Source organism: Balaenoptera physalus (assembly GCF_965194825.1).
Source record: "Balaenoptera physalus genome assembly, chromosome: 6".
Taxonomy (NCBI): Eukaryota; Metazoa; Chordata; class Mammalia; order Artiodactyla; family Balaenopteridae; genus Balaenoptera; species Balaenoptera physalus.
The window spans coordinates 59,290,302-59,310,674 of NC_138885.1; the positions used below are offsets into that span (position 1 = coordinate 59,290,302).

The following is a 20,373-nucleotide window of genomic DNA, read 5'->3' on the forward strand; positions in this document are numbered from 1 at the left end:
GCTATAGAAATTCCGAAGAACGGTTAAAATTAGGTATGCATAAAGTTTTCTTGTTCACATTTGAGATCAATCAACTATAGAATAAAACTTCAAATGTTGTAATTAGGGGTAAAACAGAATAGTTGGAAATATCCGTTATGTATCTTTTCTACATTAAACTGAAAATCAAAATCTCCCCTGAGTTTTCATGCGACAATTGTATAGTTAACCTTATTCTGAATATGCTTTCTACCCTGAGCTAATTTCCTTATCCATAATATCTAAAAAGCTACTCTGACTCTAACTTAGGAAACAATTTTATGTTTGAATAGCTTTCTCTTTTCTAATGACAATGCCTGTATGCCAGATGAAAAGCCAGTTCCAGTTTGACCTCTATGGTGCAACAATATTCCTACTTAAAACTAAATAATAGTAACAATGATAATTAATAATAATAATAATAATAAAGCAGCTTTGCTCATTATCACTTAGTACCTGAGCTTCTTCCTGTTGCTTTTTAATCTGTTCGAGCATTTGCTGAAATTCAGCCTCTTTCTGTTCTGCCTCTTCTAAGGTGGCCTGATTCTGTTCTTCATAGGCCATGGCTACCACAGCCAGGATCAAATTCACCAAATAAAAAGAGCCCAAGAAAATCACCAGGACAAAAAATATCATGTATGTTTTTCCAGCAGCACGTAACGTCTAGGGAAAAAAAATAGATAAATTTCAACAATATTTTATAAAATGTCCCCAAATAAAGATCGGATTAGCATCATTAGACAGTCAGAAGACAAATGCTTTTTAGCATTCAGTGTATTTTGACCAAGATTTTATTTGGTGTTAAAATGCACACACACACACAGACAGACACACAAATAATAGTTAAAATATTTGAGGCTTGATTGTAGTGTCATTTGATGTAAGCACACACATTTCAAATTAGTATATACTGGATATATATTTGAGCACTACTAAAATGCTTTTCTTAGAGTCTGTAATGTGGGGCAATATTACAAGTAAGGACACTATTTTTAATTCCTTTCAATGGAGTTACTACTCTCCACATCATCTAGAGATAACATCTTTCTTCCCTCCTCTTGTAGCTCCAATTAACCTTAGGTTTAATTTGAAATTTTTATATAATTGAGTTTCGAAATCTTTTCACATGTTCTTGTTAAATCCACAACTATATTATAAACTCAAAGTCATGAACATTCTCTGCATCCTCCATAGCCCCTAACAGAATGCTTGTCATCAAAGAATCTCAATATACATGTAACTGACTGAATGAACAATTGGGATCCTAGGCACACTTGCTTTATGCTGGACCCTTCTCTGTATTCTAGAGTGTTATAAACAAATATCTATACTAGTCATTTCATATATGTTCATAAATTTAAATTTCATGCATGTTAGTTTGAACCTTACTGCTGTGCTCTGAATGTGTGTCCCCCCGCAAATTCATATGTTGAATTCCTAATGCCCAATGTGATGCTATTAGAAGGTGTGGCCTCTGGGAGGTGCTTAGGTCATGAGAGTGGAGCCCGCATGAATGGGATTAGTGCCTAATAAAAAGAGACTCCAGAGAGATCCCTAACCCCTTCCTCTGGGTGATGACACAGCAAGAAGATGTCAGCTTATGAACCGGGAAGAGGGCTCTTGTCAGAATGTGATCATGCTGGTGTCTTGATCTTGGACTCCCCAGCCTCCAGAACTGTGAGAAATGTATTTCTGTTATGGCATTTTGTTATAGCAACCCAGAGGGACTAATACACTTACCAGCTGGTAAAGGTTCTCCCAGTAGTCTTGAGTCATGAGTCGAAATAGAGACAAGAAAGCCCAGCTAAAAGTGTCGAAGCTTGTGTAGCCATAGTTGGGGTTTCGACCAGCCTTCACACAGATGTATCCTTCTGGACACTGGCTGCAAGAGAGAGAAATGGAGCTGGGGTCAGCAGAGCAATTATAGCTATTTCAATCCATATTAATTTATAGGAATTGTCAAAACCTAGAGTTGCTGTCTGTGATGAATTTGCTTGCCTTCATTTCCAGAACACTTTAGATAATTGCTCACAGTGAAACTGTTATCAGATGAAATTTATTAGGAAAATCAATAGAAAACTTAGGTGTGAGGAATCATTTATAGACATTTAGAATGGCAGAGAGGCAGCAACCACACATTTTTTTTTGCCTCTGACACCTTTCTTTTCAAAGTGGCAAGAATCAATGATTAAAAATGAAAAGTCAGAAAACAACCAGAAGGTGGGGAACAACTTAATGAGTTACTTCATTAGTCACTTCTATAAAAATTCCTAAAATAAAACTTATATTTTAGAATAATTTTAGATGTGCAGAAAAATTGCAAAGAGAGTACAGAGACTTCCCATATATCCCATGCCTAGTTTCCCATATAATTAACATCTTATGTTGGTATGGTACATTTCAATCAATATTGACATATTATTATTAACCAAAGTCCATAATTTAGTCATATTTTCTCTGTTTTTCCCTAATATCCTTTTTATGTTCCAAGATCCCATCCAGGATGCCACATTACATTTAGTCATCATGTCTCATTAGGCTCCTCTTGGCTGTGACAGTTTATCTGACTTTTCCTTGTTTCTGATTACCTTGACATTTTTGAGGAATACTGGTCAGGTATTTTGAAGAATATCTTTCAATTGGGATTTGTCTGATGTTTTTCTCATGATTAGATATCGAGGTTATGGATTTTTTTGGGAGGAAGACCACAGACGTAAAATATTATTATCCTTACATCATGTCAAGGGTACATGCTATCAGTATGACTTATCACTGTTGATGCTAACTTTCATCACCTGACTTGAGATAGTGTTTGTCAGGTGAGATAGTGTTTGTCAGGTTTCTCCACTGTAAATTTACTCTGTTTTTTTCTTCATTTTCCATACTGCACTCTTTGGAATGAAGTCATTATGTGCAGCCTGCACGTAAGGAGCAGGGAGTTATGATTCACCTTCTTAAGAGTGGAGTATGTACACAAATTATTTGGAATTCTTCTGCATGAGATTTATCTATTATCTCTCATTTATTTATCTATTTATTTATTCAATCAGTTTTTTATATAAGTATGTACTCATGGATATTCATTTTATACTTTGAATTATAATACAATTATATTTATAATATAATTATTGTAATTTTTTTGCTCAAATTGTTCCAGTTTTGGCCATTGGGAGCTTTTTCACTTGACTCCTGTATCTCTTTGCCATAACCCATGGAGGTGTGTGTTTTGTTTTTGTTTGTTTTTCAGCACTTTCTTACATTCTGGAACTACAAGATGCTCCAGGCTCATCTTTTATATTTTCTGCCCCAGTCCTAGAATCAGCCATTTCTCCAAGGAGCCTTTGCTCTTTTATTGAAGAATAGCATTAGAAATCATGATAAATGTGTGTATGTGTTTGTGTATACACATATATCTCCTCGCTCTGCCAGCTGAGGGCCTAGAAGCAATGACACTGCCTTGGTAATAAACACAGCACCCAGATCTTGCTTTCTCATACCATATGTATATATTTTTATATGTGCCTAGATTAAGCTAAATATGAGGTCATACTCATTTCTCCAACTTTATTTCATTACTATGGGATCATTCTGGATTGATCCTCCTCCCTTTGCTTATCTGTAACCCCTCACTCCAAAAGTGAGAAACCTGGCTTCTGTCATCTGCTATCTGTATACTTAATTGTTCAGTACCAGTATACATGTATAATTGTTTCAGTATTGTTAATTCATATTATCATGGAAAACAACTTTATTAAATAGAGTACAGTTCCTTTTGCCTTAGTCTTACAGGCTCCATTCATTTCTAAAGTTACGTAGATTAGCACCTATTTCCCTCCTTCAGTGAGGTTATTTTATACTTTAAAATATATTTAGATACCTTTGTCACATTCTGTGTTTCAACCTGGGATCCCTAAACCTCACATAAGATTTTTTTTTGCTTATACTGTTCAGTCTTTGTGCTGTAAAGTTCTATGAATTTGACAAATGCTTAACGTTCACCATTTCAGAATCATACAGAATAGTTTCTCCACCCTAAAAAATCCACTATGCATCAACCAGTCAAGGCCCTACCCTGAACCCCTGGAAAACATTGATCATTTTATCATCTCTATTGTGTATCTTTTTCAGAATGTCATGTAATTGGAATTATACAGAATGTAGCTTTTTCAGATTGGCTTTTTTTCACTTATTAATATGCATTTAAGGTTCATCAATGTTTTTATGGCTTGATAGCTCATTTCTTTTTATTACTCAGTAATATTTCATTGTATGAGTATACCACAGTTTGTTTACTCACTTCTTGAGGGATACCTTGATTGCTTCCAGTTTCTTGTGATTATGAATGCAGCTGCTATAAATAAATATTCATATCAGGTTTTTGTGTGGATATACATTTTCAAATTAATTAGCTAAATATTTAGTAGGGCAGTTGCTGAGTTGTATGGTAAGACTGTGTTTATTTTGTAAGAAACTGCCAAATTGTCTTTTAAAGTGGCCGTACTATTTTGCATTCCAACCAGCAATGAATGAATGAGAATTCCTGTTCTGCATCTTCACCAGCAGTTGGTATTTTCAGTTTTTTAAAAAAATTTCTGTCATTCTAATAGCTATATAGTAGTAACTCATTATTGTTTTACTTTCAACTCCCTAGTGACAAAAGATGTTGAGCATCTTTATATATCCATATTAGCCATCTGTGTATATTCTTTTGTAAGGTGTCTGTTCAGAGTTTTGCCCATTTTTAGATTGGGTTATTTGTTTTCTTTTTTTGAGTTTTAAGGGTGCTTTGTGTATTTTGGATACAAGTCCTTTATCAGATATGTGTTTTGCAAATACTCTTTCCCACTCTATGGCTTGTCTTTTCACTCCCTTTACAGTGTCTTTGCAGAGCAGAAGCTTTTAGTTTTAATAAAGTCCAACTTATCAATTATTTCTTTCATGGACTGTGCTATTGGGGTTGCATTTAAAAACTCATTGCAAAATCCAAAGTCATGTAGCTTTTATTCTATGTTTTCTTAAAGAATTTTAATAATTTTGTATTTTACATTTAGGTTTATGATGAGTTTTGAGTTAATTTTTGTGTAGGGTGTAAAGCTGTATCTAGATTCATTTTATTGCATATGGATCACCAATTGTTTTAGCACCATTTTTGGAAAAAATTTTCCTGTCTCTATTGAATTGTATTTTCTTCTTTGTCAAAAACTAGTTGACTACATTTTTTGTGGTCTATTTTTTTGGCTGTCTGCTCTGTTTCATTGATCTATATTTACTATTTCCCAATACCATATTGTCTTAATGACCATAGTCTTATAGGAAGTCTTGAAATTACATAGATTTCTTTAGAATTTTATTTGACATTTAACAATAGAGTGACTGTCAATTTTACCATGTAAATTACCTGATCCATAGCAGGTACTCTATAAAGGGAAGGGATTAGTATGGTTTAGTAGGGATAAAGTATGCATTAACCAACCTTATCCAAAATTTTATCTAGGTTTTTACATTAACCATAATAATAAAAACAATAGCTAACATGCAATAAATGTTTTTGATGGACCGGGTGCTAGTCCAAGTGCTTTATGTGTATTAAGTAATTAATCACCATAATAACCCCAAGGGAGAGATGATATTACTCTCTTCATTTTAGAAATAAATAAACTCAAATACAGAGAGCTTTGGACACTTTTCCAAGGTCAAAGAGTTTGTAAATGGTGGAGGTAGGATTTGAACCCAGGTATACATAAACTGTAGAACCTATGCTCTTATTCACCATACTCTCCTACCAAAGTTTGAGAAAACTATCAGGAAAAAAAATTTCCCCCAAATTCCATCTCTGTGACTGGTATATGGTTTCAGTAACCCTCTTAAACCTTTATGACCACACCAGTTTCCCATTTTCTAGGATGACTCAAAATACGTTCTGTGTAAGTTCTGTGATCTTAAGAGTCACTTACTATTGCTATCCCTTGGCTTCTAAGAAATTCACTCTCTACCCTGACTTAAAATTAATTTATAATACTCTTGGCAAAATATGTTAAGTATCAGAGACTAGCAGGATAGCTAAGACATTACAGCATCTCTTATTGTGGAATGCGAAAAAAAACTGTAAAATATGCAGATGCAGACTCAAACATGCCTTTGACATACATCTGCCTCATGGCTTCCTTGCACACAGGATTTCATGCTATTTCAAGAATACCTAAGTCTTTCAAAGCAGTTTCCCAACTGGGTTTGCACCCTGAAGACCATGTTACAGTCTGGATCATTTCTAGCCACAGCAAAACTTATCCCATCAATACATCCTCACATCAATCAAAATGTACCCATCTTATGTTTCCTTCCCTGTAATTCTTAAATGGCTCTGATGGGTTTACAGACAAGACAGATGCTGGGCCTTCACACTTGGAGCAATAATTCAGGTACATCTTAACTGTCAAATTCTTGATGACAGTTCTTCACCCAAAGGGATGATTTTAATGGCTGTGAGTTTAGAATCGATACCAATCCAATTAAGACAGAGAAGGTACTTCCTAGGTAGGCAGTACCACTCTTTATTATACACATGTAAGGCTATCCTGGTATATTTTTGCTATTTGCTTTTTTTCCAAAGTGTTCTACATCTTTAGAAAAAAGTTTTCCTTACCCTGCATCTGAGCCATTTCCACAGAGTAAAGGGTCTTTTTGTCCATCCAAAACATAAAAGTGACCTGTTAATATAAAGAATAAACTGTTTCATTTCATATCAGTCCTATTGCCATTAGGAACAAATGAGAATTTGTTTAGTTCAGTTATTTCCAAAGTGGACACCAATTTACAAAGATGGCTTCAAGCCCACAGCCTCAACTATTTATAGTTGAAAACTCATTCAGCAACAGTGAGATTAACAATGGAGCAATATTTCTTACTGTCGTCTTCAATGTAATCCTTCCAGTTAAATGTGCTCATTGTTACATTAACAAATGTCCCATTTGAATTCATTGTGCCATTAAAGAAGGAGGTGGTGTTGGTTTCAAAAGCAGAATCGCTTGGGGGCCATTGCAAACATTTATTCCGCAGGTTGCCCATGAACAGCTGCAGACCAATTAGAGCAAACACGCTCAGACAGAACACAGTCAAGATCATGACGTCAGAAAGCTTCTTCACAGACTGGATCAGGGCACCCACGATGGTCTTTAAACCTGAGGAGAGAGAAGGATAGGTCAGCTGAGAAAGAGTGTCGTAAGCCACAATGTCTTCTTAATAGTCATACGCATTCTCTTTCCCCACAAACAGTTGTTTGTCTCTTTAGACACCAAAGCTTTATGGACAGCCAGATGGTTTGGGAAATGGATGAAGAGCAGATTTTATTTATGATCAGTGTGCTTTCTGGAGGTTTAAAATAAAAGTGTAAATATCTAGGCAGGAGGTTTCCTTAATGTGTGGTTTTATGTGCTGCCACGAACATGTAAAGACAAACTTGCAGTTGTTTTACACTTCAGATTTTGTGTTTCATGAGGCTGTTTCTCTCCAACCGTTTTTTAATACTAGCTTCCAAGTGGCAATGATTTAGAGGAGGAAAGAATTTGAAAATAATAAAAATCCCATGCCATGTACATGCTGTTCAATAATAATCTTTTCTCCTTTATAAGAGGAGATCCACTTTCAAAATAGATCCGCGGTAAATGGTAAAATCTAAATCAGTTAGTAAAGCCATGGTAGCAAAACTTTTTTAGAATGTAAGAAAGAAAACACTGCATCGTAAATGCAAAAAAAAGTGGGTGAGAAAGAGAGCAAAACTAGTATTTTTTATAGACACCTCATGCAATTCTCTGTTAAACTCAAAGGCTGACTTTATAAATAAACATGTAATTTCATTTGGCATTCTTGAAGATGACAAACAATAAGCAACAAGGCTAATGTTATAAGTGTAATTTCAATCTCAATATTATTACAGTGTATTTAAAGTCAGCCTCGGTGTTTAAGCTAGCTCTCACCTGGAATGACTGAAATTGTTTTCAGTGCTCGGAGAACTCTGAATGTTCTCAACGCTGAGACATTGCCCAGGTCCACAAACTCTGTCACATATCTGTAATAGGGAGTTCACACACAAACACAATAACACAAAAGAAAAGTTGGAGATATAAGGGGCCTACCATCTTACACCAGTTTCTTCTTACCTGGGATTACAGAAATAGTTTTCAGAGCTCTCAAGACTCTGAAAGTTCGAAGGGCTGAAACATTGCCTAGGCTTACAAATTCTGTTACATACCTGTAGAATTAAATCAGAGTTACTGATAGTTTTGGAAAAGTTTATACTAAATAAAGAATGAAAAGTGGGTTGGTTTGGCATATAGAGCCCCTTGAGTTTTATGGAAATGCTATAGACTTCAGGGTGCCATGTGCTAACAGCTGCCTTTACGGAATAAAATATTGCTGCTTTATTTCAATGCAGTTTTCACTAATATGAACAAGTTTGTTTACAAAACTAATCGAAGTACAGTTGGTGGTATTAAATTATAGTCAATGAATAACTTCACTTTGATGAAGTAGAAGGCTATATGACATGAAGGTAATTCCATTTATTGCTCATTTACCAGATATATTTACCTTGCAATATATATTCTAATATGTAGTCTCAAAATATATGAGGCATATAGTTAATTTGACTTATAAGCAAACTCTAGTTTAAAAATATGTCACAACTACCTGGTTTATGCTGCAACTGTTTTCATTCCTTTGAGCTTAACATGTTTTCAAAAATACTCACGCCATCACAATGACACTGAAATCCAGCCAGTTCCATGGATCACGAAGGAATGTAAAATCTTCTAAGCAAAACCCTCTTGCCAAGATTTTTATAAGTGACTCAAAGGTATAGATTCCAGTGAATGTGTACCTAGGAAAAGCATCCAAACAAAAATTAACTGTTTCGTTTGAACTGTTAAAATATAGCAAATCCTATCCTTTTGTGGTTTTTTACTTCACTAAGACCTTGTTCCTTATTTCCACTTACAAAAAAAACCTACTAGTTTAATCTGATGAGCTTGAGTAAAGGGTTAAACTGAAGAGATAATACCTTCCACAAAGAATCTGATCTTGTTTAAATATTTAGGTTTTAGAATAATAGTTTCATGTGTTTTATGGATAATTATCAAGCTTGATCTGCTAGAGCAACACTGTCCAAATGAAATATAATACAAGCTACGTATGTAGTTTTTAAATTTCTAGTAACCAAATAAAAAAGTAAGAAGGAATGAATAAACTTAGTTTGCATATTATATTTTATTTAAACCAACATATCTAAAATGTTATCCTTTCAACAATTAAGACTAGCCAAATTTCAAGTTTCGATAGCTGCATGTGGCTCATTGGACATTATAGCTCATTGGACATTATAGCTCTAGAGATAACATTTCTTGGATTTGTTTATTTATACTAAAATATTTCACTCAAATTTCTTAATGATTAAAATAATTTGGGGGGATATTTTACATGTCTAATCTAGAAAATGTACTTCCCCTTTTTATCCTTAAGATTCAGGCATAAAGTTATAAATCTGCTTTTCTCTCTCTCTCTCTCTCTATATATATATACACATACACACATATATTCACCAAATACATATATATATATGTATATATACATATTCATCAAAAAACTTTCCGTGCATTAGTATTTTCTGTGTATGTGTTTACACAATTACCAAAATTACCAAAATTCAGGGATACCAAAATTCCTGAATCGAACCTCTCATCAGTTACTACGCAATTGGGCCAAATCATTTAAACATGCTCAAATTCAAGTTTCAGCCTCCAAAATGGTGAAAGACTTTTCCATTTGTTGTTTGGTAGTGAGTTTCTAGCCCTCTCTCCTTTGAGTGTTGACAATACAAGTTATTTCTGTTTCTTCCAAAAATAGTTGGGAGAGAGTACTTGTTTTTCAACAGTGGATTCTTTTTGAAAGTACAATCTAAGTTTGTTCTTCAGATTACTCCTCTCAAGCCACAAAGATTTAATTTACTTTCATTAAAATTCATTATCTTTTCTAGCCTACTAGTATTTTATATGTGAAAAAAGTTAGGAGAGTTATTTTCGCATTTTCTTTTTCCGTAGAAATTTCTCTCTTATGAGGGAACAAAGAAATCAAAGGAAAATGTATGCAGAAATCTTCACGTCTAGTTTTCCTAAGAATATTCGTCTTCCTTTTTTAAACAATTCAATTAATTTCATGAGGAGTGAGTATAACTGCTGCTATCTTTACTTATTATGAAGCAGCTGACTTTATTAGGAAGACATATAATTTACAATGCCAAACTTGTGGTTACTTGTGTTTTGGTTTGGATCTTTGTGTATTACACATAATCACCATGACATTTCTGTTTGGAGAGTTACCTGGCATTGCAAAAGACATAAGAGACAGCTCCAATGTATGTTCTGTTTATCCTATTAATGGTTAGTGCCCTGTGGTTTATGCTTAAGCAATCCTAAGTTATCTACAGACTAGGAGCAAGATTAAAGTCCCTACTCCTATTCCTGTTTTTGGAAAAGGAAGAAAATTTGTGGGGACATTTGGAGTGTATGGTGAGTGTGATAGCTATCCAAGGAAGAGAGGTCTTAGAACTTAACATTTGAGACAGCTTTGCACAGAATGGGTGTTCAGATGTACCTATTAGCAAACTAGATTGAACAGGTCAGTGAAAATCAAGGGGATCTTGATTTTTCTTGGCTGTACCCCCACTAGGCTCTTAATCATATTGTTGACTCTGTCCATGTTACAAGGTGTTTTATTTTCCCCTGTAATTTTGATGTCTATAGAAGAGCCTTGCCTTACATAACAACAACCTTCACTATACAGTATGGACCTCAGGCCTTCTGAGTATGCCACCTCTTTGTACAGGGACGGTTTCTGCTATCAGTGACTTCTATTTTCATGTCGGAACTGACTTCTCTTTTCATTGGACTCTGTTTTTTTGTGTGATTTTTTTGTTTGTTTGTTTCTTTGTTTTGTTTTGTTTTGTTTTTTGGCTGTAACCACTAATATTTTGCTTGTTTTCCTGCTGCCTTGCTGTCAACTGACTAGAGATAATTGATCAGAAAACTGTGCAAAGTTTCCCAACTAAACAGTGTAAGTCAAAAGCTTTTGTAAAGCTAAGACTTTTAATAATGGATATAGTCATCTCTAAAAATGACTTTAAAAAGAGAAAACTGCATATTCAAATAATAATATTTACGTGTCCCCTTACCTGTCTCTCTCTTTTTTTTTAAAAATCTTTATTGGAGTATAATTGTTTTACAATGGTGTGTTAGTTTCTGCTTTATAACAAAGTGAATCAGTTATACATATACATATATCCCCATATCTCCTCCCTCTCGCGTCTCCCTCCCATCCTCCCTATTCCACCCCCCTAGGTGGTCACAAAGCACCGAGCTGATCTCCCTGTACTATGTGGCTGCTTCCCACTAGCTATCTATTTTGGTAGTGTATATATGTCCATGCCACTCTCTCACGTACCTGTCTTTTAATAATGTTATACAAATGAATTTGTACATGTTAAAATATGTCAGTAATTTCTGCAGGGAAAAGAACATACAGAGTAGTTTTACATAGGTATGTCCATTTGTTAATCCCCAAATCATAAGAATTCTGTTAAGTGGCTTGCCTCAACATAAGAACTGGATTCTCTACTAAAATGATTTCTAGGGAGCATTTTCAATCTACTCTCAAAAAAGTCTTTATCTAATGTGTTAAACCACTGACAAATGACAGCTTAGAATGATGCTGTAAATCCTCATAGAAATCTATAAAAAACAGAAATAAAAGTGGCAGTATTTGTCATAATAACTTATCTCCTGTTGGACATTACTTTAAAAAATATAACAATAAGAAGAACGTAATAAAATTTTCTTTTGCACTGAAACAAATACCTGATCATTGCATTATACCATACATAAATAGCCTGTATAACTTAAACATCTTCTGTTTCACTAAATAGCATGTTTCTTTGTCACGAATAATCTCACATGTGATGGACAAATTGGGGAATAATGTTGTTATAATGCAGAGATTGTATTAGTTAAAGCACAGTTTTCCCCAGCGTATTGATGCTTTGAAATAATCAGGACACCTTTTCCTTCACATTAACGTAGAACATCCTTAGCAATAAAAGACCTTAATACTAATGAAAAAATTAACAGAAGTTCCTTCTTTAGTGCAAGCAGGGTCTAGTTTAACATGCCCAAAACTACTGTGCTTAGATATTTCCCTCTGTATTAAAATACTGAGTCAAATGTTTTATTTTGATGATATCATTCAAATGTTCCCAGAGTCTCCATTTCAAGGGAGAAAGGACAAGACCCATGGTCTGAGACTGCAGGGAGGTTGCTGGCTGAGATTTTAGGTACAAATGTCCATAGAGATTTAACTGGGCCAATATCTTTTTATTAGGATTGTCATTGTTTTTATTAGTGTCCTAATTACAAAGTTTTATAAGTTTTGAGTGATCTGTCCATAATCATGTTTTCCCCTTAAGCCCTGTTATTTTTTGAACATGGTTTTGCAAAGACATTTTATTTCCTTTTTTTTTTTAACATCTTTATTGGAGTATAATTGCTTTACAATGGTGTGTTAGTTTTTGCTTTATAACAAAGTGAATCAGCTATATATATACATATATCCCCATATCTCCTCCCTCTTGAGTCTCCCTCCCACCCTCCCTATCCCACCCCTCTAGGTGGTCACAAAGCACCAAGCTGATCTCCCTGTGCTATGTGGCTGTTTCCCACTAGCTATCTATTTTACATTTGGTAGTGTATATATGTCCATGCCACTCTCTCACTTCATCCCAGCTTACCCTTCCCCCTCCCCACGTTCTCAAGTCCATTCTCTACATCTGCGTCTTTATTCCTTTCCTGCCCCTAGGTTCTTCAGAACCAATTTTTTTTTTTTTTTTTTTTTTTTAGATTCCATGTATATGTGTTAGCATACGGTATTTGTTTTTCTCTTTCTGAGTTACTTCACTCAGTATGACAGACTCTAGGTCCATCCACCTCACTACAAATAACTCAATTTTGTTTCTTTTTATGGCTGAGTAATATTCCATTGTATATATGTGCCACATCTTCTTTATCCATTCATCTGTTGATGGACACTTAGGTTGCTTCCATGTCCTGGCTATTGTAAATAGTGCTGCAATGAACATTGTGGTACATGACTCTTTTTGAATTACGGTTTTCTCAGGGTATATGCCCAGTAGTGGGATTGCTGGGTCATATGGTGGTTCTATATTTCCTTTTTACAGAACACATCTGTGGTGTTTTAGCACACATCCTCTGTCTAAATAAACTATGTGTCGAAATATAACTAAACATCAAAATAACTTAAATACCTAAATGTATTTTTCCTAAATGTAATGATATAACATATAACTGAAATGCCTAATATAGTAATATAGAGCTAAACACCTAAATCTATTTTATCAGAATATAACAATAATGGTAATATACTAGAATAAAATAATTTTATTTATAAAATTATTCAAATGGTAATTATATTTTATCTAAAGTGCATAACTGTGATTCAGTCTTAACTTTTATGCTAAATGATTGTTTAGTTTACCACCTAGTATATACAATTAATAACCTTTCTTAAACAGATACTATCCTTTGTCAGAAGAAATACCTACCTCATAGGAGAAAAAGTCCCCTAAAGAACTTCCTCTGTTTTTTTCATATTAAGGAAATAACTTTTTCTTAAAAGTGTTTAGCCTGACTTCAAAAAAGTGGAAACCATGAGTCAGACCATATCTATAAGGAGATTGCTAGAGAATTTGAGTGTGTATTTCTCATTCCAAGAAATTATTTCTACTTACTCTACATTCTTTGTCCAGTCTGGAGGATTACTCAGGGTCATAAATACACAGTTGGTCAAAATAGTGCACATGATAAGCATGCTGAATAAAGTAGATTATAGTTAAGGAATAAATGCTAGTACAATGTCATGGCCACTTAAAAATGATCCAGTACAAAAAAAAAAAAAAATCAACACAAGTTACCTGTAAAATTAACCTTACTTATTTCTTTTAAAACAATGGCAAAAACAGTAAGAAACTTCAAAGTCTGTCATATACTATTGGTCCATTCTTTTTTATTTTACATCATTTTCTCACAAAACTGAATTCAGTAGAAAGAGATCTCTATTTGAAGCAAATGGGAATTTTGCATTTCACTGAGTTGTGTGAAACTGCACTGCAGGGGAAATGACCATTCTTTGGTAAGTTTATAGTATAAGTCTAAAAGTTATACTTCAGGTATCGTTTACAATTTCTACTGACAGACAAAAGGTTAATGAGTGCAAAATAATACACTTGAGAATGTGCAGCCCCATATATTTTAGGATTATACTGATTGAGAATTCCACTGTAATTAGGAACTCTAGCAGTCTTATATTGATGTAACTTGTTCCTTTAGCGTTTACAACGTAAGAATAAAGAGAGAGGCAATTTTTTGCTAAAGAGCTAGTATTATTTTCTAACTTTCTATTTTCACTTGAGAGTGTGGGAACTTTGACCATCTAGCTGTCTTCCTGTATCTAGTCCACACCATACCTAAACAAACACTGTTTTTAAACCTTCCTAAGAATTAGATGTAGTAATTTCCCTTAGGATCTCAATCCAGACTTCACTCTAAGGAAGTTTATGATTACATATTTTGAGATAAATCTTTTATTTTAAAACGTAAATACTTTACAGTATCAAACCATAGAATGGGAGAATTCAAATGCATTTCAAAAGATTATCAGTCCCATTTCCCCTGTCTCTAGGTTAACCCTGTCTCTTTTGTCTCTCTTTTAGTTTTTATGTTAGCCTGTTTTGAATCTGTATAAGATGCCCATTCTTGAACACTGCGTCTGAAGATCACCTTTCTATTTTATTATCATGTCTTGAGAATTTTCTTGAAATCCACCCCTATTATGTCATTTTACATATACATTTTGACTATCACTGTAAGTAGTTTTAAGTTCAATGAGTTTTAAATATATATTATCAATCAGATACATAGGCACATAGTAGTTTAAAAAATATTTACTAAAGGAAGGAAAGAGGGAAGAAAGGAAGGAAAGAGGGAAGAAAGGAAGGAAAGAGGGAAGAAAGGAAGGAAGGAGGGAAGGAGGGAGGGAGGGAGGGAGGGAGAGAGGACAGGCCCAGGTGATGAAAATACAGAACGAATTAAGGCACAAAAGTTTGAACATTTGGTTATATAGATAATAATACTAAGCACCATAGACTGTGTTTCTTTAGTGGTGGTTATATATGGTCGAATTGAGGTTAATAAAAAGTTTGAAGTAGATTTGCTGTTGTTCCTACTACACAATGTGTTTCATTTACACATTCACTATCATGGTAGTGTTTTTACTTCTAGAATCATAATAGTCATTCTACAATAATCTTGTTATAAATAGCAGAAAATCAATGAGTAAAACAGATTAAACAACAATGTTACCATTAATCTCAAAGAAATTTTATATATTTTTTAAAAAAAGAATGACATTTTTTGTAAAATCAACTACTAGAAACAGCATTTAGACAATTCACATGAAAAGGATATGAATGTACCAAAATCTTAATAGCAATTTTCCTAACAGGGTTTAGCGGAGTTAAAATATACAAGGCAGAGGTGGCACTGAATCGGAAAATTGCCTTCCCTTTATTCAATACTATAAAAGTCTGAAAAAGAAAATATGAGAAAAAAATTACTAGATTAGACATGTGGCTTATTTGAAGAGCTTATACACATAAAAAAACTTCTTACCTGATTTGTTTGAACTTGTTTAAGCCAGTTTGTATATCATAACTATAATAAACATGTTAGATGTTTCTCCCTTAAATTAACATAGCTACAAATAAAGATATGATATACTATTATCTAATCTGTCTCTCAGGTATCAACTTCCTGATACAAACTAATGATCCTACACAAAATTTTTACCAAGATGTAAGGTAACTTTATGGACTCTAAGTCTATCTAAGGCTTGCCATCTGTCTCCAGCTTTGGTAACTTTTCAGATTATTCTGTACATACTGCTATTAAAATAATCTTTTATAAATATTTTAATTGCATCAAGGCTTTTAACTCCAAAGTTTATGAAAGCTATTTTCCCTATGGTAGTTGTCTTACTTTAAAATGTTCAAACAGGCTGAATAACCTGGTTTTGCTCATTCTATAGATCTGCTGGTAATACTGAGAAGGAACAGCTGCGTTAAGAATTAGGCTGGACTACATCATTTCAAAGGGCATTCCCTGAAACCTATAATCTTCAATTTAGCATTTAAGCTGTACTACCCAGTGATTACCTAGTAGGTCTCTCTAGGATCATCTTTTATTTTTTTCCCACCAAAGCATCTCTGTTCCAGCCGATTCAATTCACTTGCCAATTCCACACACTGTCAACTTCTCCCTCTGATTCTGAAAATGAGTGTCATAGAATCCTAGAGGAGGGAGGCACCTGAAAGGTCATGTAATGCAAACTTCCTCCCGTTTCAGGTCCATAACAGACCTGACAATAAGGTCCCACCTACAACGACCCACTATTATATCGAAGGTTCTTAGTCCTTGTCCACATGTTAGAATTTCCTGGGGTGATTTTAAAATTGCCGACATATGGGATCCACGCGAGAACAATTGAATCAATTTCTGGAGGATGGGCACAAACAATGGTATGTTAAAAAATTTCCTCACGTGATTCTAATATGCAGCCAAGGATTGAAAATTCCTACTCTCTGGGAATGTCCTCAGCTATCAAGATCATCTCCTCCACCATGTCTTTCCAGATAAATCACACTGCCTTCTGATCACTCCCTAATTGTTTCCCTTTTCCAGTAAGTCTTAGTACATTAATATACGCACATTGGCATGTTGCTTGTAATTACAGTCAAGTAGCAATTTACATGCAGAGTTCATTCCACTGAGGACTAGCTTAGAAGTTGTTATAAATTATTGAGCATAAAGAGCCTGTTTGCTACTTTTTCTCCATTTTTTCCACAGTATTTAATAGCCTGGTTTGCAAATAAACACCTGTTTTAATTAAATGTGGGTTTATCTTTAAGATGCCATTTACCTTTAAGACATCTATTCTATATAACCAGTTACTTAATAATATGTTTTTATCCTTTAAGTAAGGGCTATATCCCATACATTCATGTTCACTGACAACATGCTCTGTTTGAATAGATATATTGTGAGTATAATACTTATATTTTATAAATATAAAATATATTGTAAGTATAAAGGGTAGAGAAAACATCTTCTCTGCACATTGGCCTTTTGTATTCAAGACCATGGACCTCACCAGCCATTTTCCATGAACTGTACTCTATAAATTTGAATGATTCTATGACAAGGGCAAATAAACTGTTCTTTACTAGCACTGAGATTATCCACAAGGGACAGTGGACATTGGGAAGAGTGCCCTTGAAGCACAAATGCATTAAAGGATTTTTTGAATTCACAGGATTAAATCATGTGATATTATAGCCAAACAATCTAGATCCATTTAAACATTCAATGACAGCAGTAACATGTAAAATTTACCATAGTTTAAGGTACATTTACTCATGCTTTTTTGAAACAATATCCCTGAAAAAACCACTTGTAACATTGAGAGGATTTTATTTTGAAAAAATCTCCAAAAACAGAGTAACAGGAATGAACTGTCCCTTAAAACATGGAATCCTCTTCTCTTCCCACAAGATTGGCCTTTGTAGTACTAATGGGATTAAAAACGACATGCCAAGGGCATCTTTGGTGAATTTACTGATTCTGGAAAAAGCAGACCTTAAGAACACAATACCAGTTTATTTCTGGAGAACAGCCCCTAACACAAAGAAAACTCTGAGTTCTGAGAAATTAAGAATAAAACGTTAATGTCCTGTATGGGGAAAAAATTTCAAGAAAGGCATTTGAAATTTGGGGCTCTTACGTTACTGAGAGATATATCTAAACTGAAAATTATTTGACAGAATGACATGTAAATAGAGGAGAGATAAATAGTGTAATTCCAAAATCAGTCCTCTAAGAAATGATAAGTATTGATGTGACTTAAAAAAATAGTACTACTTACTGCTACTAAGGTGATGAATGTTATATCCGGAAGTATGTTAAACTGGTTATTGTCTACTCTGGAATGCTGCTTGCTTCTTTTTTCCAGGTAAATGCACATTTTACAGGTTCACTAAAATTTTTACTACTTGAGGCAGGAGTAAGTTCTCTGAGTAGAACCGCATACATCAGAGAATTCAAAATTATAAAACCAATTTAAAAAAAATTTCTTTTCTTATATTAATAAACACCATATGTAGTTTTGCTTAGTGGTTAAGAGCTCTGGCTCTGGAACCTGACTGCCTGGGTTCGAATCCTTATCCACCACTTATGGAATGTGACTTTGGGCAAGTTACTTACTTAACCTCTCTGGGCTTCACCTTCCCATCTATAAAATGAGGTTAACATAATACACGCCTCACTGGTTCTTTGAATATTAAATAAGTTATACCAGTTAAAGCACTCAAACAGTACCTGACAAAGTATGTGCATAACAAATGTTAGCTATTATTATCACTGTCACTATTCTTGTTTTATCTGTTCAATTTGAATGCCATTAAAATACACTGTGATGTTGCTCATATGATTAAATTAGGTATGTAAACTGTATCATTAATTGATGGAAGCAAAGTTACATAATGCTTTACAATTTTAAAATGCCTTTCACTTGCATTATTTCATATAATTAACAAGCTCTATACTGTATTTTAAATTCCAGAACTTCTCCATTAGCTTCCTACATTAGCTCCTTCTATCCTAAGAACCACAAACTACCTTTTTCTTCAATAGCACCTCAATCTTTATCTTTATGGACACTTCATAAAGGAAAGCTGTGCAGACAACAGTAAACAGTCTCGATGTCTCTCAAGATGGGTCATGGCCGTTATGAATAAATCAGGGTTCAAGTCTTGCTGTCAGACAGGAAGGCAATAAAAACTGACTTCGTTAGCACACAGAGAACAATTCTGTTTCCGAGCGGCAGACTCACATTAACCAAGCTTGAAAGCCCGATATAAAATCAGAATGCCAATCTACTCATATACAACCAGATATATCACTGTCACATGGGCTGAAATAATTGCCATAGCACAACCAGCACGTTCTTTTCTTTAAGCAGATCTATGGGAAGACAAATTATAATAAGATATTCTTTGCTGAGGGTGGAGTCCAAATAAGCTGACTTAGTTAAATAATACATATGTTTGATGACATCTTGATTAGGTAGTACAGTGTAGCCCCTTTACAATGAAGTGACCTTCTGGGAGGAATATGCTTTCAGGGCTACTACTAACTAAAGATCTGTCTCCCTGGGAAAATGCTAACGTTTGTCTCTATTACTCTCCTTTTCCGCCCTTAATTTTACCAGTTCCCTTTCTTAAGGACACTTCCTTTCTTTAAGTAGCAAATACTTTTAATCATGTCAGAGTATCAGTCATGCCCCTGTCTCTTGAAGGTATCTTTGCAAATATATAGTTTGAATCAATAATTTTCAGAGGAGAATTTTCTTCTAGTTTCTTGGGGAATGCCTCACTAGCATCATCACGTGTAATAATACAGTAACTAAATTTCAAAATTTTCTTTATCGATTCTATAGTAAAGTACTGGAATAAATTATTTTTAGAACTATATGAATATATATTATCTGCCACCTTTCATGAAGCTAGTTTAAAAGGAAGAAGAAAGGACCTGTTTATTTAACTTTGTTCTGTAACTTTACATAAAGCATTTTAAAGCTCGCTACTCGAAGCGTGGCCCAGGTACTAGCAGCATGAGTCTCACTCGAGGGCTTGTTAGAAACGCAGGATCCGTGACCCCACCCCAGAATGATGGAATCAGAATCTGTATTTTAACAAGATCCTCTGGTGATGTGTATGTACATGTAAGTTTGAGAAGCACTCCTTTAGAGCAGTAGGGCTAGTTCCATGTCTGAATGGTTAATTGTCAGTTCCTTTAACCATCATTGATCTTATAAATTGTATGCTGCTTGAAGAATGCAATTTCTTTCGCCATTCCTTTTAAAAGGGCTGGCTTCGACTAGTAAAAGTGCTCAATATCTCCTTTAATCTGTAAGCCAATGACTCATGGTGATATTAATTTATCTTTAGTTTCTACATGGGCCTGTTTTTATGCTTGTGAACGTGAAATATAAATTGTGGTTGTAAGATGTCAAAATACCCAATTAGAAAGCATAGAATCTATCATCCATTTTTTATATTTCCTATAAAATACTGCACAGCTGGTTTAACATCAAAAACTAGCTAATTCTGACAGAATTATGTGATTA

The 20,373-nt window shown here is 34.3% G+C and overlaps 1 protein-coding gene across 19 annotated transcripts in view; it reads right to left on the reverse strand.

Annotated features, from left to right (window-relative positions):
• The window catches only part of SCN3A (sodium voltage-gated channel alpha subunit 3), a 118,572-nt gene that overhangs the window by 64,259 nt on the left and 33,940 nt on the right, over window positions 1–20,373 (reverse strand). For 9 of the 19 annotated variants that reach the window (XM_082464855.1, XM_082464856.1, XM_082464854.1 and 6 more), the window contains 8 exons: window positions 15,600–15,718; window positions 13,865–13,954; window positions 8,765–8,893; window positions 8,175–8,266; window positions 6,924–7,196; window positions 6,662–6,725; window positions 1,759–1,900; window positions 475–681 (listed from right to left, as the gene is read on the reverse strand). In XM_082464855.1, the coding sequence (XP_082320981.1) occupies window positions 475–681; window positions 1,759–1,900; window positions 6,662–6,725; window positions 6,924–7,196; window positions 8,175–8,266; window positions 8,765–8,893; window positions 13,865–13,954; window positions 15,600–15,718 (1,116 nt within the window). The other 10 variants (XM_082464846.1, XM_082464861.1, XM_082464845.1 and 7 more) reach the window with 6 other exon arrangements.